At 41.5% G+C, this 22339-nt stretch overlaps 1 protein-coding gene across 1 annotated transcript in view; it reads right to left on the reverse strand.

Moving 5' to 3' along the window:
* Nucleotides 1–22339, reverse strand: part of MYH15 (myosin heavy chain 15) — a 186117-nt gene that overhangs the window by 37965 nt on the left and 125813 nt on the right. The window contains 6 exon segments of the mRNA XM_029213706.1: nucleotides 1718–1833; nucleotides 4661–4785; nucleotides 6896–6993; nucleotides 7081–7332; nucleotides 10843–11039; nucleotides 13407–13525. Coding sequence (XP_029069539.1) covers nucleotides 1718–1833; nucleotides 4661–4785; nucleotides 6896–6993; nucleotides 7081–7332; nucleotides 10843–11039; nucleotides 13407–13525 — 907 coding nt within the window.

Raw genomic sequence — 22339 nt, forward strand, 5'->3', positions numbered from 1 at the left:
GATGTACCTGTGACAGTTATTATGAATCATTAACTAAAACTCATGAATAGCTTATTCCTCCCTTCAGCCCGCCCTTCTTTTTTCAGCCCCTTCGCAGCTCCTGCCTCGTCTTCAGTTCTTTCTTCTCCCAGCCCTAGCTGTTTGGATCTCCAGCTTCCTTTGCACTGAAATTATTATAATTGGGGAACAGCTCTACGACATTCAGATGTATCTGACAAGATGCAGACTCTCAGGGTTCAGTTGTACTTAGCTGGGTTTATTAATAGGCACAGGTTTGGCGTTACCTGAAACGAGGGGGTTTTTTTTGTTGTTTTTTTTAACTGCGCAAGGAGACATTCGTTTTTGTTCCTCATGGAAGAAAGTAGGGCAAATATCAAGGCCCAATGTTTTTGCCCTCCATCAAAAACAAAAAATTCTTTTACACACGGACTCAGAGCCTCTTAAGTAGACCAGAATTCACCCCTACAGTCAGTCCTACAGAGGAAAATGCCAGTGAGTGAAAGCAAAGATAACTCAAAGCACACAGAGGACCAAATTTGGCTTGACATCCTCATTAAAAAAATGACCCCCATGGGAGTTTTGTCTGAAGATGGGCTATGGGTAAGAGGCCAGTTCAACTGAACATGGTAACTTTTTCTTTTAATTGTTTAACAAACACGTTAAAAGCAAGTTGCCAGTTGAACCTCAGACTCAAAAATGCTTTTCCATGCTGACATACGGCATTGACTTAAGGGAACAGATCAGATGCATAATACAATCATAGCTAATTCCATGTGTTTATAATTGTGCCTTTGATCTAGAGTGTGAAGTGCTTTGCCAACATCAGCTTACTGATCTTCCTCACCACCTTCTGTGACATGGATGGGGCTGCTTTCATCCCCTCGCTTCACTGAGAAGCTAAGACGAGATCCTGCAACCCAGGATTCCTGTTTAATTCAGTTTCCTGACCATTAAGACTCAGCTGCTTCAACAGGGATTCATAAGCAGCTTAGCTCTTGGCTTCGGCCCCTCTCCAAACAAATGGCTACAGGTACAGGCAGGGGGGATGTGGAAACTTCACTCTGATCTGACATTAATTTTAATGCCCAGCATCACATCTTTTAGTTCTTTTCCTCCACTGTTTAGCATTACCAGTCAGTGTCTTGAACGCTCAAGAAAGCAGCTTGTTGTAGGGAAACCCAGACAGTATACACAGTCCTTGTCCACACACTTATTCTTTTTTGGTGTGTTATCTTGAGCCTTGTATGCAAGTAGAAGCTGCTCAAAAAGAATTTTATAAGGGCTTCCCTGGTGGCGCAGTGGTTGAGAGTCCGTCTGCCGATGCAGGGGACACGGGTTCGTGCCCCGGTCTGGGAAGATCCCACATGCCGCGGAGTGGCTGGGCCCGTGAGCCATGGCCGCTGAGCCTGCGTGTCCGGAGCCTGTGCTCCGCGACGGGAGAGGCCACGACAGTGAGAGGCCACGTACCGCTAAAAAAAAAAAAAGAAAAAAAAGAATTTTATAAGAAAATCATAAAAAACTGATAGTAATCGTGTAGAGGTATTCCTTTATATTAACAGTGCTGAGCTTACCAGAAAGATTCTAGTGTTGGGTTAGACTGGCTGTTTCTTTGGTAATAGTCCAACAAGGGTCATAAAAGCAGCCAAACACAGTGGGTTCTGTTCAGTTAAGGATTCTAAAATATGCAACTGTTGCTCAGCAAAATAATTGTAAATACCTACATTTTTCTATCTCTTCATCTTTCTCTGAAAGCTTTCTTTCAATTTCCGCTTTAGTTTCTGAGAGTTCAAGCTGCAGACGAAGAATCTTGCTTTCGTTGCGTTCCAGAGCTTCCTGAAATATATAAATAAAAAGCACTTAATTCAGCCCACTTTTGGACAAAAGTTTTTTTTTCTCTAAACGTATATCATTAATGGAGCTCTCTTTAGAATTGCTAGGAATAATCTAAGGTCAAATCACATCCCTGAAGATTGGAACAGGATGAGAGAAAAGTGATTACTTTTGTTTGTCACGTCACCTATAGATCTGATGTTCTGAGGGCCTTCAGCTGTAGTTCAAGAACTGGAATCTAAAGCATTTTTAAAATAGACATTTTCAATCTTGTCTGTGACTATATTTCAATTTTTAAATTTATTACCCTTGACTTTTTCTAATGTTTCCATCGTTGGGATGAATCAATAAAAGCATCAAAACTAAAACAAGGAAGGTGATAACTCCTACGTGGAAACTTTTATTTATTTCTGGACATCACAGGGGGATAGAAAAAAAGTTGAAAGCATTCAGAGAGCAAGAAACAGGACAGCACTCAAATAAAGGAATTTATGATGTACCTGACACATAACGCTTGGTGTGAGCCATTATCACCATAATTACTACTATTATTTCAAATGGATTGCTTTGACAGGCAGGGAGATTTCCTGCTCCCTTGAGTATTTAAATATAGGCAAGGCACATACTGCCAGGGATGTTATAAAGGTGTTTCAAGTTTGAAAGTGTAGGTTTGATTAAATCTTTAAAGCCTGTTCCAAAGATAAAATTCATATAGAAGAAACAAACAGAACACTGGAGGATATTGAGGAGGATGTTTATAAAGGGCACAAGGGGTGACCACCATCTATTGGTCAGTTGACCATTGGCAGACAGTCCTGAGGGCAAACGCAATTTTTCTAGCCCCTTCTGAGGAGTGCTTAGCACATACCATCAAAAGTAAAAGGTAAAACTGAATAGCAATTTCAAAATAAAAATAAGAAAGATGTTGGGACTTTAATATGGCTTACAGCCTTGCTGCTGTTCTCTCAATACTAACTTCAATATAGTAGAAAATAAATAAAAAATAAATGCTGGTATAGCAATTTCCTCCGAGGGAATGATGCCCTTCCTTCAGGGGGAAACTGTCACCTCTAACCCTTTTGAATGCACTGAGAAAGTGAAGCTTTGAAGGTGACCCGGGATAATTTGAGTTTTGTGACTTCAAAAATAATCTGATAACGTTTTTCATGAAGGCTCACTCAGGAAAAGAAATAACCCAGTTTTACAAATACATGTCCAAGCTGATGAAGTATTTATGGATGCAGCTGAAGACAAAACTTGAGAAAATGTGAATAGAATAGAATGCCATCTAGTGCTACTGAATGGTATGAGCGCTGTGGCCTTAGTCGTCTCACCTTCAACGGGCAGCTCAATTTAACATACAAAGATGTTAGTCTATACGTTATATAGGACTAAAGTTGCCCCGCCCAATCACAGCTCTCATTGGCTTCTCATGTTGCTTGAAATTTCCACCATAAAAGTTACTCCTTTGGGTTAAGGTGGTGGCTTTAGAAAGTCCCTAGCCAGGGTGGCCAGAGAACCGACGGGGAACAAAAGGAACAAGTGAATGAGACAAAGGTCATCCACTTTATGAGGACCGGCCTTGTTAGGGGACACCACACTGCCAACTGAAAGGATTCTACATAAAATGTAGAGGCCTCAGAAAACAATTTGCATAAAAAGACAGCTGTGTCAAGAGCGGTCCACTTGACACATCTTCTGTCTGGTAGATTTCTTACAGAAATGTGGTGGTGAGATAAATTGATCGGACATTGCTTGACTCAGAGCAATCCTCTGGGGTCTAATTTTTTCATTATCACACCTTTCAAAAGGCCCGTGCCTGAAATGGACTTGCTGTGCCTTTTAAAAATTATTGTCTCTGTTGGAGGGTGAGTGGGTGAGGGATGTATTTTTAATGTGCCTGGGTGCTTAGTCAAAGGGTAGGTCAAGAAAATGAAATTCAGCTGCGAGAAAAGAGGTTTTGTAGGCCTTGTTGACTACTTAATGACCGTGACAGGATAACTTCCTTCTGAGTTCACCCTCTTTGGCAAAAAGATTTTCTCAGGGGTCCTTTCAATCACCAGCACACACCTAGGGATCAAGTCAGAGATTTTTCCTGAACTTTTAATCCATAACACTGAAAACACTCCTGTCAACCCACACAAAGATGAGCTTTCAGCAATAAATGTTTGAGAACATTGCTTTGAATTCATTTTTCAAACTACCTGAAGTTTTTTTTGCAAGAAAAAAAAAAAGTGTGTCGACTGATTTTATTTAAAGAGAGGGGAAGGTATGAGGATATTTAGCTATTCAACATTCAACAAATATTTATTGAACCGCTACTGTATGCCAGGCAATGTTCTAGTCCAGCGCTTCTCAAATGTTAGGGTAAATATGAACCACCCAGGGATCTTGTTAAAATTCAAATTCTGATCCAACAGAGCTGGAGAGAGGCTGAGAATCTGAATTTCTAACAAGCTCCCCGGTGATGCCCATGCAACCAGTCCACAGGCCACGTTTAGAGTAGTGAAGGTCTAGGTACTGGGGATAAATTAGGGAACAAGATAGACATGGTTCTTGTTTTCTTTATAATCAAGAGAGTTGCATCCACGATTGTTTATCCTGTTCCCCTAGCCTCGATTTCCTCATTTGTACAATGAGGACAATAGTTTGCTAGGGTGATTACATAAAATAGTGCATACAAAGAGCCAGGCATAGTGCCTAGCAGGCAGTTAACCCCTGAATAAGGGTCAAGGGTTATAAGCGTGTTCTTGCTGTTGTTGTGACTAGAATGCAGGTCTTCTGCACTGTCACAGTGATGGAAGCTTGCTTTGTTCCCTGGAGGTAATACCTCGGCCTCTTCCGATGCCATTTGGACTTCAGTCTTTTCTTGTTCAATCTACTTCTTGACCTTTTCCATTTCACTTAAGTTCTTCTTTCCTACTTTCAACTGATTTTTCAGATTAGAAATCTCTTCTGGAGAGGGATGAAAAACAAAGTTAGTGAAAAGAACCAGTCTCAGATCCATGATATCAGCCAAAAGAGACTGTTCCCAGAGGCCCACTGGGACCCTGGTCATGCCATCCTTGGTAACTTGATGGCAAGGCTACCGCTGGCACATATGGGACGTTTGTTTGAATTAGAAAAAAGAATCCCCTCTTCAAAGCATTCTTTTGGCATCTGCCACAAAGTTGCCTACAACAGCTGGTGAGGATGGTGTTTCTTAGAGTATTGTGCATTGAACAACCTGTGCGACTGTACATGGCGGTCCTGCTTGTCAGAGCCATGTCAGATATTGCCCGGTGGGGCTCTAGGGCCCAGCCCTGGAATCACTATTCCAGTGGAAGAGCTTAGCTATCAACACTGGTGGCGGCCACTGTGTCAGCTGTCGCTCAACACCAGAATGGGAACTTACAGCATAAGCTGGGTCACTGTCTGCCAGAAGCCAATGCGTGAACTCTCTGATGAACACACGTCTCTGAAAGAGCAAGGCAGCCAGAAGTGACAAAACCTCCAGCACCTGACACTGTTACCGTCAGTTCCGCCTGTTCATGAAGGAAGCCTCTGCAGCCTAAGAGGTGTGGAGCAGGGCCAAGTGCTCTGGGAATACCCACAGTCCAGAGGCAGTGGAAGGAATTCAGGAGCTTGACTACTCCTCTGGCTCTGAGATCCCCAGCTAGGATAGGCTGTGACAAGAATTTTTTAGTTACAAAAACAAACCCATGAGATGGCAATTCTCATGTGAATAATAAATCCTTCTCTGATAAAGCCTCTCCAGAAGAGGGGCTCCCAGGAGCAAACTCAAGGCAGTGGTTCTCTATTCTGACCATACCTTAGAATCACTCAGAGAGCTTTTGAAAAAGACTTCTTCCCAGGCTCCAGCCCAGAGCAAGTATGGTCCCCACACGAACAGCACCAGCTTCGCTTGGGGACTTCTTAGAAATACAAACTCTTAGACCCCCTCCTAGACTTACTGGATCAGAAACTCTTGATGGTGGGGCCCAGCCAACCGTGTTTTAACAAGCCCTCCAGGTGGTTCAGATGCCATGAAAGTTTTCTAACTGTTCCAGCACCTCTCACAGGCCCAGCCAGTGACCTGCTCATGGACTAGGTAGGTCAACAGAGAAAGCAAGTTTCATTTATGCCTCCAATAGTAATGAACTTACTCCCAGGGCATCTCAGGGTTGTAATGCACATCACTGTTGGTGCTGGTATAAGTTGGCAGCCTCTTTGAAGGGCTGCTGGGCAATATCTCAGAAATTGAAAACTCCTTTAATTCTGCAATTTCATTTCTAGGAATCTACCCTACTGAAATATTTGTACACGCCCCCATTGTACACGGATGTACAATATAGGATTATTTATAATTGTGAAAAATTTTATCTAAAATTAATAAGGTCTAGTTAAACGTGTTAGTCAGCCTTATCATAAAACACTGTGTCGCTAATAACAGTCACTTGGTAGGGCTCCAGCTACAGGCACATGGGAGGTGGCAGAGCCCATAGTTAAGTGTGTATATGCCAGAATCAAGCTGGCTGGGCTCAAACCTCAGATCTGCTACTTATCAAATGCGAATTTGGCCAAGTTCTTAACCTGAAATGACTCAATCTAATCTGCATTTTACAGATAAACTAACACATAAGGCTGTTCTGAGACTTAAACAATGAATAGTTATATATAGAACAGTGCCTGGCACGTAGTATGGGCTATAGAGATATTTGTTAAATTAGAAAATAAGTTAATAAATGGAAAAAATAAAAGGTATAGAATAACGTGTAATTTAAGTAAAAAATACCTGTACGCATATTATGCAGGTTATGGATATAAAGAAATTCTTAATAGGCTTCCTTTGCGGACAGGAACTGGGGCTAAAGTTAGGAAAGTACTCTTGTGTTTAGAACTCCTTTAATGAAAACAGTACCTGTAGTTTAAAAAAAGAGACAAAAGCCAAAGTTAGTATTCAAAACGGAAAAGTTAAGACCCAAGCGAGGCCAGGACGATGCTGAGGCTTCTGCGCATCGAGGCAGCCTTGCCCTTGGCGCAGGGCCCTCCCGGGGCCCCTGCTCCGGCTCCCAGGGCAACGTACCCTTCAGGTTTTTGTTCACCCTCCGGAGGGTCCGCTGACTCGCGGCGCTCTCCTCGTAGGTGTGCCTGAGCTTGAGGAGCCGGGCGCTGAGGGCCCCCCCCCCCCCCCCCCCCCCCCCCCCCCCCCCCCCCCGCGGCGGCGGGGCCGGCCCCTGAGGGCCCCCCCCCCCCCCCCCCCCCCCCCCCGGCCTCCTCTGCGGGGCGTCTGGCATCGCCTGAGGCTACTCGTGCTCCCGCCTCCAGCCCTCCAGGCACTGGTCGAAGTGCTGTTGCCGCTGGTCCAGCGCAGCGGCCGCACGGTGCGCCTTCCCACGATGCAACAGGGTGTCCCCGAACTCAAGCTGCGGTCAGAGCCTGGCCCTCTCCAGGGAGGCCAGTCTGGCATGGGCCACCCCCATGGCTTCGGCAGCCTCCTGCGACCGAATTGCCAGCTTCTTCCTGAGAAGGGGAGGTCCAAAGGGCGAGTGAAGCCACAACCCTCAGAGAGCTCGTGCAGTGTGTCCTTATTAAACACAGCACTCGGGTACAAATGGGGGGTGGGGGGGCTCCTGAGGGTGGCTTCATAGTCTGAAGGGGAAGGAGCTTGTGCCTGACAATGACCTCCTTGTGCCTGTGGAAGCCAGATGTCTGCTGACCACCACACTCTGGCTTCTGTGTCCCCATGTCCTTTATTCCCTCCCCACCCTTTGCCAACCGGGACTTGACACTCAGAACCTCTGCATCCCTGTAAGTACCTGCTTCCCCTGAACCTTAAGTAAGCAATACAGACTTTATTGAAGACTTCATAAGAAATGGGAGAAAGAGAAAGATGGCACTGAACACCCAACAGTAAGCAACCGTTAAAAGTCTTGGGGCACGTCTAGTCTCTAAAGAGCTCCTTGGCTTTATTGCTTCCAAGCAGCGTTCTTTGGCTCTCTCCTGCTCAGTCTCCCCCTCTCATCATGGGACTCCTAAACATGCCCAAGTATCTTTTCTCTGAATTTCTTCTCCATCTCAGCTCCTCTTCCCAAATTTATATACCCACATCCATCCCAGCGTTATGCTCACTTATCAGGTCCTACTGCTGTCGGGGGTACTTTAGCCCCTGTCTGTCCTACCTCCAGAATCCTCTGAGATGCAGTGGCTTATTAAAATGCTTCCTCTACCGTCCTTACAATGCTCATACGCTTCCTTATGGATGCAAAGTGTTCTCTTGTTTCCATCTCCTGCAGGGACACTGGCAGTCCCATTCTTACTCATTCATCACACCTCTTAGATGAAAGGTACTGTATGTACCAAAGCTTTTTCCAATCTCCAGTTATTAAACAGAAAAAGATCCTCAGGAATTAACATGTTCCACACAGCAGCCCAACAGAGCACTGTGCTCATAAAGCCCCCTTTTGGTGGAATCCTGCAAAAACCAGTCTGTGCTCTAAGAAAGACCTGGGCTCTAACAACTACTCCTTGCTCACTGGCTTTCTAACCATAGTCACTTCACATCTTTGCTTCATTTTTCTTAACCGGTAAGAAGAGATTCTTCTGTACCACATGGTGACTATCATTAATATTACTGTATTGTGGGCTTCCCTGGTGGCACAGTGGTTAAAGAATCCGCCTGCCAATGCAGGGCACACAGGTTCGAGCCCTGGTCTGGGAAGATCCCACATGCCGTGGATCAACTAAGCCCGTGCGCCACAACTACTGAGTCTGTGCTCTGCAGCCCATGAGCCCCAACTGCTGAGCCTGTTCTCTGCAACAAGAGAAGCCACTGCAATGAGAAGCCCGTGCACCGCAATAAAGAGTAGCCCCCGCTCGCCACAACTAGAGAAAGCCCGCACACAGCAACGAAGACCCAACGCAGCCAAAAATAAATAAATTTATAAAAAAATAATAATACTGTATCTTATATGTGAGAGTTGCTATGAGAATAGAGCTTTAGTGTTCTCACCATAACAACAACAAAATGGTAATTTAGTGGGGTAAAGGAAGTGTTAACTAATCATGCTGTGGTAAAGATTTCTCAACATGTGCATATAACGAATTATCACATTCTACACCTTACTTGTACACCCTACACAATGGTATATGTCAATTATATCTCAATAAGGGAGAAAAAAAAGGAGATTCTGATGCTTTATCCCACCTAAAACAGAAGTCTTGTAAAATAATTACACATATTTTAACTACTTTAGAAATGCTTAGTTGGAGCCAGAAAATAGGAATTTTACTTTGGGTGACCAACTGCTGGGGGACTGAGGGGTTGTACCAGGACACGGGGCTATCAGTGCTCAAACTGGGCAAGTCCAGGGCAAACTGGACAATTGATCACCTTCATTTGATGGATAACGTTGCTCTACATTTACTACCAGCTACAATTTTGCTGCTCAACTTGCCAACCATAAGCATCTATGTAGTTTCCTAGAATACGCAAGAAGGTGTAGGAGATGAAGAAATCAGATTCCTATCCTTGGGGAACTCAGAAGGGTAAATGGGGTCTCAGGGGAGCTTGATTCCACTAAACTAACTCATCATGTGAATCCCAGCCTGGAAATCTAAGTAGACAGATCCTCAGCTTTCCAATTAAAAAAAATGGAATCCTAGATTTTTTTTTGCAGTTCCACGTCCCTTAGGGGTTTTAGTGGGAAATCATAATACAGACAATGCTTTATTTATTTGATGTTCAGCTAAGTTTAAAGCAAAAAAAAAAAAAAGTCTTCGGATATTATCTCATTTGCCCGTCATTTCTCTTCAGTTGTCATGTACTACTGGACCACAATTTGTTAGTTCCAACAAATCCATGTGGTCGTAAGTAACCTATATACTTTCCCTCTTTTCTGTCCCTCCCTAAGAAACCTTCAAACAGAATGACTGGTAGACACTTTCACCAGAATTCTTCAATTATTAGGAAAAAAAAATCTTACTTTAGAAGCAAATGCCATATTTTGGATATGAGGCGCCATTTCAGTTCAAAGCCCCACTTTTCTGCAGTCCAGAGTTTTGAACACATTTACTGCAGGTATTTTTAGTATCTGTCATCCCAAAGCCCTTTTTAAGTTACTGTGGCTACAGAGACAGATTGCTTGGTACCCCTTCAGGGACAGAACACAGCAGCTGTTCAGCACGTGCACAGCAATGCCTTTCAAAGATTTAGGTGAAGAACTGAAAAAATAATATTTTTGGTTGATGCTAAAGAGAAATGTATTGATCTGCCCTGAATTTCTGCCAAGCTACCAAGCCAGGGATACACTCTTTTGAGTCAACCTTTAATGATTATAAGCTGGGGATGGTTTGACACTTTCTCTCAAAGACACACAGTCCTTTGACCTCTGAGCAAAATGCTTTAGAACTACATCCTGGTACTAAGTCTTGATTCATGTGGGCCCCAAACTTCTGTAGTTCCTGAGAAGAACTTCTAAAGCCTTTATGTAGTGTTGGCTATAAAACCGATATCCTAACCTTAGAGGTGACCCCAAAGTGTTTTCTTTTCAAAGAAACCTTTGTCCCATAGGCAGGATGACAAATCCTAATACGTTTCCAGCTGCCCCTGTCCACCTTCACAGACCACTTTGTAGTGTACAAGTTGTAGACCAGAGACATGATGACTTTAAGGTACGGAGACATGTACACACATGGACTCCATTATTTTGGCGTTCCAAATGAAACACAGGATTTTCATGCTAGCCTACTTTCAAACCCTAGTTCGAAGTCACATCTATGAAGACTTCCCTCACACCCCTAGAAATAACCTCTTTTTTTCCCCCGGGACTTCTCTCTAGCCTTTGTCACTCTGTATTATAATTTTCATTTTTGAACCCCTCTAGAGCATGTGCTTCTTGCCAGTGGTGGCTGTTTCAGCTTTGGTCTTGGGTTAGTTCACACACTTGGTGAGGATTAGCTTAGAGTACACATGTGGCCTCGAAGACACAGTCACTGTTCTCAGAGTCCTCTGTGCAGCCCTGCCCCACTCACTTGGCATCGTCCAAGTCCTCAGTGCTCCGGATGGTGTCGTCTTCATACTTGGTTCTCCACTTAACAATTTCAGCATTGTCTTTGAACAGGGCCCAGAGAAGCTCAGCCTTGGCCTCTTGTTCTTCCTGGTACTGCTCTCATAGCAGGTCACAGTCACGCTTGGCCGACTTCACGGCCTGGGCCAGGGCGCTCTGTAACTGCAGGGGACACAACACATGTTACAAAAAGGCACCACGGCCATTAACAAACAATGAAAGGCTTGGAGGTGACATCATCTTTTTTAGATAAGGTTAATAACCACCTGTCACAAATGCAAGCCGAACCTGAACCTCGTAAGATGATACCAGGGAGAGAATTTGGGACAAGAAGAGAAAGGAGAGAGTATCTAAGTGCTGCCATTACAACAAGGAAGAGGGTTCTATTTAGGGAAATGCCAGCCTGACTATGTGGGCTTCAACAATAGACAGGCCTGGAGTTCTAGAAATAGTGCAGAATGCAACGGTAGCAAGAGGAACGCTCACCATCATTTAGGTAATCAGATTTATATTTAGCAATATACAAGAGTTAGATCTTGTTTGGACTAGAAAGGACCAATGAGTTTTGTCTAGCCTTTTCATTCTATTCATAAGGAGAACAGAACCTTTTATTTCACATGTAAATCCCTAAAAACTTTAAAGCAGTACTATCCAATAGAACTTTCCATAGTGATGAAAATATTCTATATGTACACTGCCAATATGGTAAACACTAGCCACGTGGCTGTTAAACACTCAAAATGTGCCCCAAACAAGGTCAAATTCAGTCAAAACTGAATTTTAAATTTATTTAATTTTAATTAATGTCAATTTAAATTCAGGTAGCCACCTGTAGTGTAGTAGTGGCTGCTGTATTTACTGGACAGTAGAGCTCAGTTTAATGACTACTGTTGGCACTTAAGGGGTGGTCTGGTTAACCTAGCAACATCATTGCCAAGAGATAACCTAGTCTAGTGTGAAGAACCAGGGTCGCTGCCAGTCCTCATGGGTCCTTAATGTAAATTAGGAAACAGGATCTTCTTAGGTAGATGCAGCTCTGAAAGCACAAGGCTTGGTTAATGGCAGCCTCAGGCAGACACCTTTGGGCAGTGAATGAGGAGCAATAATACATAGCGACCCTAAGAAGGACACAGGATTTGGAATCTGGGAAACTTGGCTTCAAATTGTTACCCTTCTTCTTATTTAATATATATTTATTGAGCGCCTGTTCTAAGCAATAGTGTTAACTGAAGTAAAAGAGATGGAGACAAAGCCTTTGTCCAACGGAGCTAAAAGGAGTAAGAGGATATGTAAAACCAACATGTACAAAAATGACTAAATAAAATTGCTGACTGCACTGAGAACATAAAACAGATTGACATGATGAGGAATGTTTGGTTCTTTCTCATCATCCCCCAAAGGCCGTGGGGAAGGGCCTTCAAACAGTGGGAATAGCAGCTACAAACGTCCTAAGGCCTGAATGATGACAGCTTGTATAAGGGGCAGCAAGGAGGCCAGGGTGACTGGAGGGGAGTAAATGACAGAGGCAGCTGTGGAAGGTAAGGTCACAAAAAGAGGCCGGAGCCAAGAAAGGGGGCCTCGTATGCCAGTTGGAAGCCACTGGGAAGTCAGCCAGAGAGATCTTCTAAACTATAAATCTAGTCATTTCACAACCTGCTAAACTTCCTTCACAGTATACTACCAGCTGTATGACCTTGGATGAGTTGTCTTCTCAAAGCCTTGGTTACTTCATGTAAAAAAATATAATTCTACCAGTTTCATATGACTTATATATATGAAGGTTTATATGGCATGAGAGAAGCGTCTAGCATGATGTCTGATGCACAAATCATGACAGCAATTTGAAAATGTACATATGATATAGAAAATAAGGAGAGTGGAAGGAATAAAATAAAACATTTAAAAACTGAAGTCTGAAGAGTTGCAGTGAGATTATATGCAAGTGAAGTCTTTTGGGGTCTTAGTAAGAAAGAGGGCTTGAATATGAACTAAGAACAGACTTGAATACCAGGGCTCAAAAATCCATCTCTCATCTTAGTCACTATGCTTTAACATTAAAGAACCACTTTCACTGTGGTCACCTGCGAGCAACATCATATATTCTCTTGGGAAGAAATGACTAATATTTATAATATATTGACAATTTGAAAATAATATTGAGCTAATCCAGCCCCATTTATTTTATCCTGCTCTTTTATTTAATTCCACTTCTTTGTGCAATTCAGAATCAAAGACCCATAAAGAACTTTGCCGACTTTCTGTTCTAGCAATAATGCAAAATGAAAATGCATACTTTGTTTGCTCTAAATCTGACAAACTAGAGAAGTGATCTAAATTACTGAGGATGTTCCTTCAGTGATCAGAGTCCTTCCTGGCACGTATAAGATCCAACACATCTTTTTCCATAACTTCTAGGGCACTTTCCCCCCTTCTTTTATATGAGAAGATATTCAGGCTGACCTAGCAAGCACTATTTTTTTTTTTTTAACATACAGTCAAGCTCCTGTTGAGAAACAATAGATGCATTACTTTGGTCTCTTCTGCCAATTGCCATTTCAGGTCTTGAATCTGCAGAGTGAAGGTAATATTTTCCCTGGAAAGTTGGTTTATCAGAGCTTCCTTTTCTTCTAGCCTTTTTAGGAACTCACATACAAAAAGATTTCACAAAATAAGTTAATCATGGTCTTCGTATCTACTGCCTCTCCCACTTAACTTGTTGGCTTAAGAGCAACTAATATGATCCACATATTTTTGATATTTATAAAGAGTCAAGGGTCCAGTTATCAGCAAACCATGGCAATGATCCTTTCCAGAACTCTCGAGAGTGAGCTACCATTTACTGAGACTCTTCCATAGAGCAAGTACTTTATATATATTACCTAGTTTAATTCTCATAGCTCCTTGATAACATAGGTATTATGTTACCCATTTTTCAGAAGGGAAAATATGGTAACTGACTTAAACGTGATTGAGACACAAACCTGGTTACCAGCTATGCAATGGACATAGATTCAAGTTAAGCTCTTAATCCTGAGGAACGCATTCTTTCTTCTGTGCCATGCTCCCTTGTGTACTATATGTGGCTCTACACATTTCTGACCATATGATCTTTAGATAATTACAACTTCTTTGCCTCATCTGTAAATTGAGGATGGCGATAAAATATTGTTAATGAAAATTAAATGAGTGTGAATGTACTTTGTAGACCGACTTGCTAAATAAATATTACAAAGCGTCATTAAATGGTACAGAATGTGACCAAGAGAAGGGTAAATTTTATTTCACTCTAGTCTACTTTCCCAGCTCAGCTTACTTCATTAACGATAGGTGAGAAATGCCTTGGTTACTAGAAATGGTATTAAAGCAGAGCCAATGCTGATCAAACGCAGTTACTTCTATTATGCAATTAGTGCAATAATAAAAGCCCCAAATATTTATGATTCCCACCCCTCTTGCTACAAACAAGTTCTAAAACTCTCAACATTATAAGAGTGTTTGGGTTAGAACAGCAATTCCCAAACTTTTGGGTCTCAGGAGCACTTTATGCACTTAAAAAATTTTGAGGACCCCACAGAGATTTTGTTTATATGAGTTTTATATTAACAGTGTATTCAAAATTAAAAGAGGAATTTAAGGTATGTATTTACTCATTTTAACATAATAAAAATCTTAATGACATGTTAACAGAAGCAACGATTTTTAGAGGGAAAACTATGTTCCAAAACAAACAAAAAAATTAGTGAGAAAAGTAAGCTTATTTTATATTTTTTTAAATCTCTGGCTTAATAAAAGTCAGCTGGTTGAAGAATCCAACTGTTCTGGTTGAAGCATATGAAGAAATCCAGCCTCTCACAGATAAGTAGTTAGAAAAGGGAGATGTGTTTTCATAGTCTTTTCAGATAATTGTGACTATTGTTTGATACTGTACCAAAACTCAACAAATAGAAGTTTCTTAAGGGTTAATGGTATAATCCATATAAATGAATTTTTTATTCTGTTACATTAAAGTTCATGCATCTGTCTTAAACTTTGAATGGATCTTTTACCTACACATGATTTTGCAACATCAAGCAGTGGTGATTTGAAAAGTATACGTTTACTGAATTATGCAGATTTTCCAAATGTTAACACATTTCATCACAGAATATTAAAAAAAATCATATCTGTTAACATCACCACTTATCTCATAAGAAAAGCCTTTAAGGTTTAGCTCAAGATGGAGGAGTTAGAAGATCCTGAGTTCATCTCCTCCCATGGACACACCAAAACTACAACTACGTATAGAAAAACTATCTCTGAGAACAGCCTAAAGACTAGCAGAACAGATTTTCTACAACTAAGGCTATAAAGAAAAGGCCATGTGGGGAATGGGTAAGAGGGCAGAGACATGGTCTAATCAGAGCCCACACCCCCGATAAGGCAACTAATAAGTGGGAGGGATATCACAACTGTGGAGGTCCCCCCTGGGGAGTGAGGGGTCCAAGCCCCACATCATGCTCCCCAGCCCAGGGTTCTTGCACCGGGAAGACAAGCCTCCGTAATGTCTGGCTTTGAAAACCAGTGGGCCTTAGGGCCGGGAGAGCCAGAGGACTGCGGGAAACTGCAGACAATGCTTGTGTACAAACTCACTTGCTCCTGGTCCCAATAGAGAGGCAACAGCTTGAAAAACACCTGAGTCGTACAAGAAGGAAATTCATTGACTAATATTAGGACACATTTTGGAGGGGCAGGGATCTGGCAGAACTTTCTCCAGTGGCAGAAGCACTTGTGCGCACCTTTTTATTTTTTTAACTCTTCTGCTACCTAGCTGGCTGGGCCAGGACTGGTGGGCACCATTTCTGTTACTTTCAGTCAACCTAGCTAACACAGTGTACCCTGCCCCAACATTCCCTTGAGGACCCACCTTGGAAGGCCCCTCAAAAGCCACTCCATGTCCACTCCATCGGGCAGGTGGCATGAGCTGGCACTGGTGCCCCTCCAAAGTGGCTCTTACCCCATCCAACCTGGTGAGCCACCTTGGCCAGCATCAGCACCCCCTCCAAGAAGCTCCCACTTGGGGGTCACCCCAAGTGACCCACAGCACACCTACAGCAGTCACAACCAAGCTATGCAGCCAGCCAGGCCTGGGGCCAGCCCCCTCAACCAGTGTGCCCACAGCAATTGTGGCCCAACCACAATAAGAGGGTGCATGAAGCCCAAACAGGGGAAACCCCGGGAAAAACTGGCTCTGGTGACCATGGGGAATTGTGCCACACATAAGGCCACTCTCTCAAGACTAGGATATGGAGCTGATCTACTTAATATATAGAAACAAACACAAAGAGTTAGGCAAAGCGAGGAGACAAAGGAATACTTTCCAAGTGAAAGAACAAGACAAAACTCCAGAAAAAGAACTAAACAAAATGGAGATAAGCAATTTATCAGAAAAGAATTCAAAGTAATATTCACAAAGATGCTTACCAAACTTAGGAGAAGAAGGGGTGAACTCAGTGAGAACTTCAACAAAAATATAGACAATATAAAAAAGAACCAATCAGAACTGAAGATTATAATGACTGAAATGAGAACACATTAAGGGAATCAACAGCAGATTAAAAGATCCTGAAGAGCAGATCAGCAATCTGGAAGATGAGGTATTAGAAATCACCCAATCATAACAGCAAAAAAGAAATCTCTCTTTTTAAGAGAGATTAGTTTAAGGGACCTCTGGGACAACATCAGGCATACTAACATTTGTGCTATAGAGGTCCCAGAAGGAGGGGAGAGAGAGAGAGAGAAAGACATAGAGAGAGACAGAGAACATATAGAGGGAAAATACCTCAACATAATAAAGACCATCTATGACAAAAGCACAGCTAACATAATACTCAATGGTGAAAACTCAATGGTGAAGATGGCTCAAAGATCAGGAACAAAACAAGGATATTCGTTTTTGCCACTTTTATTCTACACAGTACTGGAAGTCCTAGACATAGCAATCAGAAAAGAAAAAGAGATAAAGACATCTAAATTGGAAAGGAAGAAATAAAAACTGTCACTATTTGCAGATGATATGATACTATACATAGAAAACCCTAAAGACTCCATCAAAAAACTATTAGAACTAATAAACGAATTCAATAAATTTGCAGGATACAAAATCAATATACAGATTCAGTTACATTTCTGTACACTAATAACAAACTATCAGAAAGAGAAATGAAGAAAACAATTCCATTTACAATTGCATCAAAATGAATAAAATACCTAGGATTAAATATTTTTGTTTGTTTGTTTTGCGGTACTCAGGCCTCTCACTGTTGTGGCCTCTCCTGTTGCAGAGCACAGGCTCCAGACGTGCAGGCTCAGCGGCCAGGGCTCACGGGCCTAGCCGCTCCGTGGCATGTGGGATCTTCCCGGACCGGGGCATGAACCCGTGTCCCCTGCATCAGCAGGCGGACTCTCAACCACTGCGCCACCAGGGAAGCCCCCTAGGATTAAATTTAACCAAGGAGGTGAAAGACCTGTACTTGGAAAACTAAGACACTGATGAAAGAAACTGAAGATACAAGTAAATGGAAAGATATTCTATGTTCATAGATTGGAAGAATTAGTATTGCTAAAATATTCCTACCCAAAGCAATCTACAGATTCAATGCAACCCCTATCCAAATACATTTTTGGCATTTTTCACAAAAGTAGAACAAATAACCCTAAAATTTGTATAGAACCACAGAAGACCCAGAATAGCCAAAGCAATCATGAGAAAGAACAAAGCTGGAGGTATCATACTCCTTGATTTCAAACTATGCTACAAAGCTACAGTAATCAAAACTTTATGATACTAGTACAAAACTAGACACATAGTTCGATGGAACAGAATAGAGAGCCCAGAAATAAACCCACACTTACATGGGCAGTTAATTTACAACTAAGGAGCCAAGAACATACAGTGGGGAAAACACAGTCTTCAATAAATGATGCTGGGAAAACTGGAAGTTAAATGAAAGGAATCAAAATGGACTATTTTCTCACACCATGAACAAAAACAAATTCAAAATGACTTAAAGACTTAAATGTAAGACTTGAAACTATAAAACTCCTAGAAGAAAACATAGACTGTATACTTTTTGACACTGGTCTCAGCAATATGCTTTTGTATCTCTTTCCTCAGGCAAGGGAAACAAAAGTAAAAATAAACTAATGGGACCTAATCAAACTAAAAAGCTTTGGCACAGCAAAGGAAACCATCACAAAATGAAAAGACAACCTACTGAATGGGAGAAGATATTTGCAAATGATATATACAATAAAGGGTTAATATCTAAAATATACAAAGAATTCACACAACTCAATATCAACAAAACAAAAAGTCTGATTTAAAAATGGGCAGAGGACCTGAATAAACATTTTCCCCCCCCAGGGAAGACATTCAAATGGCCAACAGACACATGAGAAGATGCTCAACATCACTAATCATCAGGAAAATGCAAATCAAAAGCACAATGAGATATCACTTCACACCTGTCAGAATGGATACATCAAAAAGACAACAAATAACAAGTGTTGGTGAGAATGTGGAGAAAAGGGAGCCCTCATGCACTGTTGATGGCACTGTAAATTGGAGCAACCACTATGGAAACAGTATGGTAGTTCCTTAAAAACTTTAAAAAATTTTAAAACCTTATACAATCTATCAGTTCCACTTCTGGATACTTACTGGAAGAAAATAAAAACACTAATTTGAAAAGATATGTGCACCCCTATATCCATAGCATCATTATTTATAATAGCCAAGATATGGAAGCAACCTAAGCTGTCTTTCAATAGATAAATAAGGAAGATGCAGTGTGCGTGTGTGTGTGTGTGTGTGTGTGTGTGTGTGTATGCAATAGAATATTACTCAGCCATAAAAAATAGTGAAATTATGTCATTTGCAATAACATGGATGAGCCTAGAGGGTATTATGCTAAATAAAATAAGTCAGACAAACAAAGACAAATACCTTATTATTTCACTAATATGTAGAATCTAAAAAAAAAAGGAACAAATACAACAATACAGAAACAGACTCATAGATACATAGACTCATAGATACAGAGAACAAAGTGGTGGTTGCCAGAGGGGAAGGTGGTGGGAGGGTTAAGTGAAACAGGTGAAGGGGATTAAGAGGTACAAACTTCTTATTTTAGTTATAAAATAGGTAAGTCATGGGGACATGATGTACAGTATAGGGAATATAGTCAACGGTACTGAAATAACTGAAGTAACAGATGGTTACTAGACTTATTGTGGTGAGCAATTTGAAATATAAATGAATGTTGAATCACTATGTTATATACCTGAAACTAATATCATATTTCACGTCAACTATATTTCAATAAAAAAGGAAGAAAAAAGAAAAGTCTTCAAGAATTGATAGCCATCAAGCTTATGATGGTACCTAACTGTTTTCCGAAATCTAATTTTACCTAAAAGCTCCACTTTTATTATTGGCAACAAATATTGTCAGCTGTTTTCCTTGTAGTGACAGGCTCACTTTGTTCATTTTTGAGAAAATATCTAAGTCTGAATAAGCATAGTTTGTCAAATGTTCTTTCAAGTAAATATGATTCTTCCTGAAAAGATTGCTAGTTCAACTCAGAACTTGCACAATCACACATCCTACTTCAGTATGAAATGGAAGTGCTTTATGCATACTTTTTGTTTCGTCACACAGAATATTAAAAAGACATATACTCAGGGTTGAGATGTAGTATAATTAATTTTTACTGTTTCATTAAAGACATTCTTAAGTAAAACTGACTTTTTTTATTTTAAACTGTTGAGTATGGACCAGCGAATACAATGATTATAACTACAGTGTGGTGCTACTGCCTCAGCTTGTGATAAGGCTCCAGCAGTTTTAATCGGCATTGCTTTTGCACCATCAATAACAGCAGCAAAAGAATTTAAAAAGCAAACAGAATCTTAGTATTAGAATGAAATAGTTCTAACCTCTTACTTAGTTCCCCTAAAAGAGTCTTGACAATTGCTAGGGTTGCATAGACCAAAACTGAGAAGCTCTGGGTGATACATCATATTTAAAAGTTTTCTGGGGAAATGCCAATCCATTAGGGCAGCAGTCCCCAACCTTTTTTGCACCAGGGACTGGTTTTGTGGAAGACGATTTTTCCACAGACGGGGTCGTGGGGGATGGTTCAGGTGATAATGCAAGCAATGGGAAGCGATGGGGAGCGGCAGATGAAGCTTCGCTCTCTCGCCCACCACTCACCTCCTGCTGTGCGGCCTGGTTCCTAATAGGCTGTGGACCGCAGCCCAGGGATTAGGGACCCCTGCATTAGGGGGTTAAGACAAACATATCACATATTTTATAGAACTAGGACTCACTTAACATGGCTTAATTGATCACATTTACTATTGGTCTCCTTTGAAAGCAGAGTATAATCAGTGGACAGGACAGGCCATGAGAAAGAAACTTTGGTGATAGTAGCAAAAAAAGCAGCAAAAAATCTGGAGCATAGACCTAGTGAGAGGAGGGGAGGTTTGGATAGGTATATACCTAAAATTTAATTTGTACAAAAGCCAAAAGGTAAAGCTAAGAATAAAGGAGGAAATAAAAGGTCCTGCATCCTCAGCAGAATTATCATCTCAGATCCACTTTCATTTCACTCACCCACCAATTTCCTCAACAAAAAAGTGAGTAGAAAATTAATGCCAATAGGTAGAGAGGTAGGCAATGCCTATGAAAAAGCTTGTATACAATACTACCTTCAGGGCTGGACAAAAAGGTATACTCCAGCTTAGTCTCTGAACTGAACAGTCCCCACGCAGACTACATCCTAAATGGCACAGAAGATCAAACTGGGGGTTTTGTAATGAGGCCAAGTGTGATACACCCTGTCACCAGCATAAGAGCTCTACTTCGTGTCCCTGCTAGAATCCAAAACTCTTTCCTCTTCTAGATTTCCAGGTTTGTGATTTTGCCAGTTCATTCTAATTTAGCTTTGACTCTAGATTAACATCTAGAAACAGAGGTGTCCATAGGCAGAAGGATAAACGGTTTTCACTCTCGCTTTAAAGTGAGTGCCTCTGGGCATCAAGAACACATTGTTTATTTTCATTGACCTAGGAATTCTATCTTTAGGAATATATTACTAAAAATAATTCTAATTACAGACAAACAGCTAGCCACATGCTGTTCATAGCAGACAAGCAAGTTACAGGACAAGATGAAGTAACCATTGTCCATCTACTTGATGGATTCGAAGCACTCTTGTAAGTGACTGAGCATGCAAGATACAAAAAAGCTCATGACGAACTGAAAATGAAGAACCTCAAATAGATTGCCACCATGTAAAATATAGGAAAAAGATCTCACTAACAATAGTGGTTGACAGTTAAGAATAAGTCAACAGAACATTGTTCTACTTTCAATTGATCAAATGTTTGTGGATCTCCAATAAGTGGCAGGCATTGTTCTAGATGACTGACAAAAATCAGTGATCAAAACAAAGACCCCTGCCCTTGTGTAGGGTACATTCTGGCAGGTGGAGACATGACAAACTTATTTATTATGTCAAGCATGTAGCTTCTTTGAAGGTATTAAATGCTATGAAAATAGAAGCACATGGAGAAAACTGGTTGAGAGCACTCAAATGTCACCTTCCCAACAAGGCCTATCCTGACTCCTCCCAGATCTATTTGATTAACCCTCATCTTTAAGTCTTTGCTGAAATAGTCAGGACAAGGGGAAATAGTCAGGGCAAGACTCTAGGGTGGGAGTGTGCATGGTATGTTCAAAACACAGCAAAGAGTTCAAAGTGACCAAGGCAGAATGAGAGAAGAGAAAGTAGAAGAGGTCAGAGAGATAATGGGGCCCAAGCATCTGACCCTTGTAGGCCATTGTACAGACTATGGCTTTTTTTTTTTTTTTTTTTTTTTGCAGTACGTGGGCCTCTCACTGTTGTGGCCTCTCCTGTTGTGGAGCACAGGCTCTGGACGCGCAGGCTCAGCGGCCATGGCTTACAGGCCTAGCCGCTCCGCGGCATGTGGGATCTTCCCAGACCGGTGCATGAACCCGTGTCCCCTGCATTGGCAGGTGGACTCTCAACCACTGAGCCACCAGGGAAGCCCCAGACTATGGCTTTTACTGAGTGTAAAAAAGGGGTGTGGGTTCATACTACCCAAGGCAATCTACAGATTCAATGTGATCCCTATCAAATTACCAGTGGCATTTTTCACAGAACTAGAACAAAAAATTTTTAATTTGTATGGAAACACAAAAGACCCTGAATAGCCAAAATAATCTTGAGAAAGAAGGACATGGCTGGAGGAATCATGCTCCTTGACTTCAGGCTATACTACAAAGCTACAGTAATCAAAACAGTATGGTACTGGCACAAAAACAGACATATGGATCAATGAAACAGGATAGAAAGCCCAGAAAAAAACCCACACAATACGGTCAATTAATCTATGAC

This window comes from Monodon monoceros, unplaced genomic scaffold (genome assembly GCF_005190385.1).
Source record: "Monodon monoceros isolate NGI ecotype Baffin Bay Population unplaced genomic scaffold, NGI_Narwhal_1 Super_Scaffold_11, whole genome shotgun sequence".
In the NCBI taxonomy this organism is placed as follows: domain Eukaryota; kingdom Metazoa; phylum Chordata; class Mammalia; order Artiodactyla; family Monodontidae; genus Monodon; species Monodon monoceros.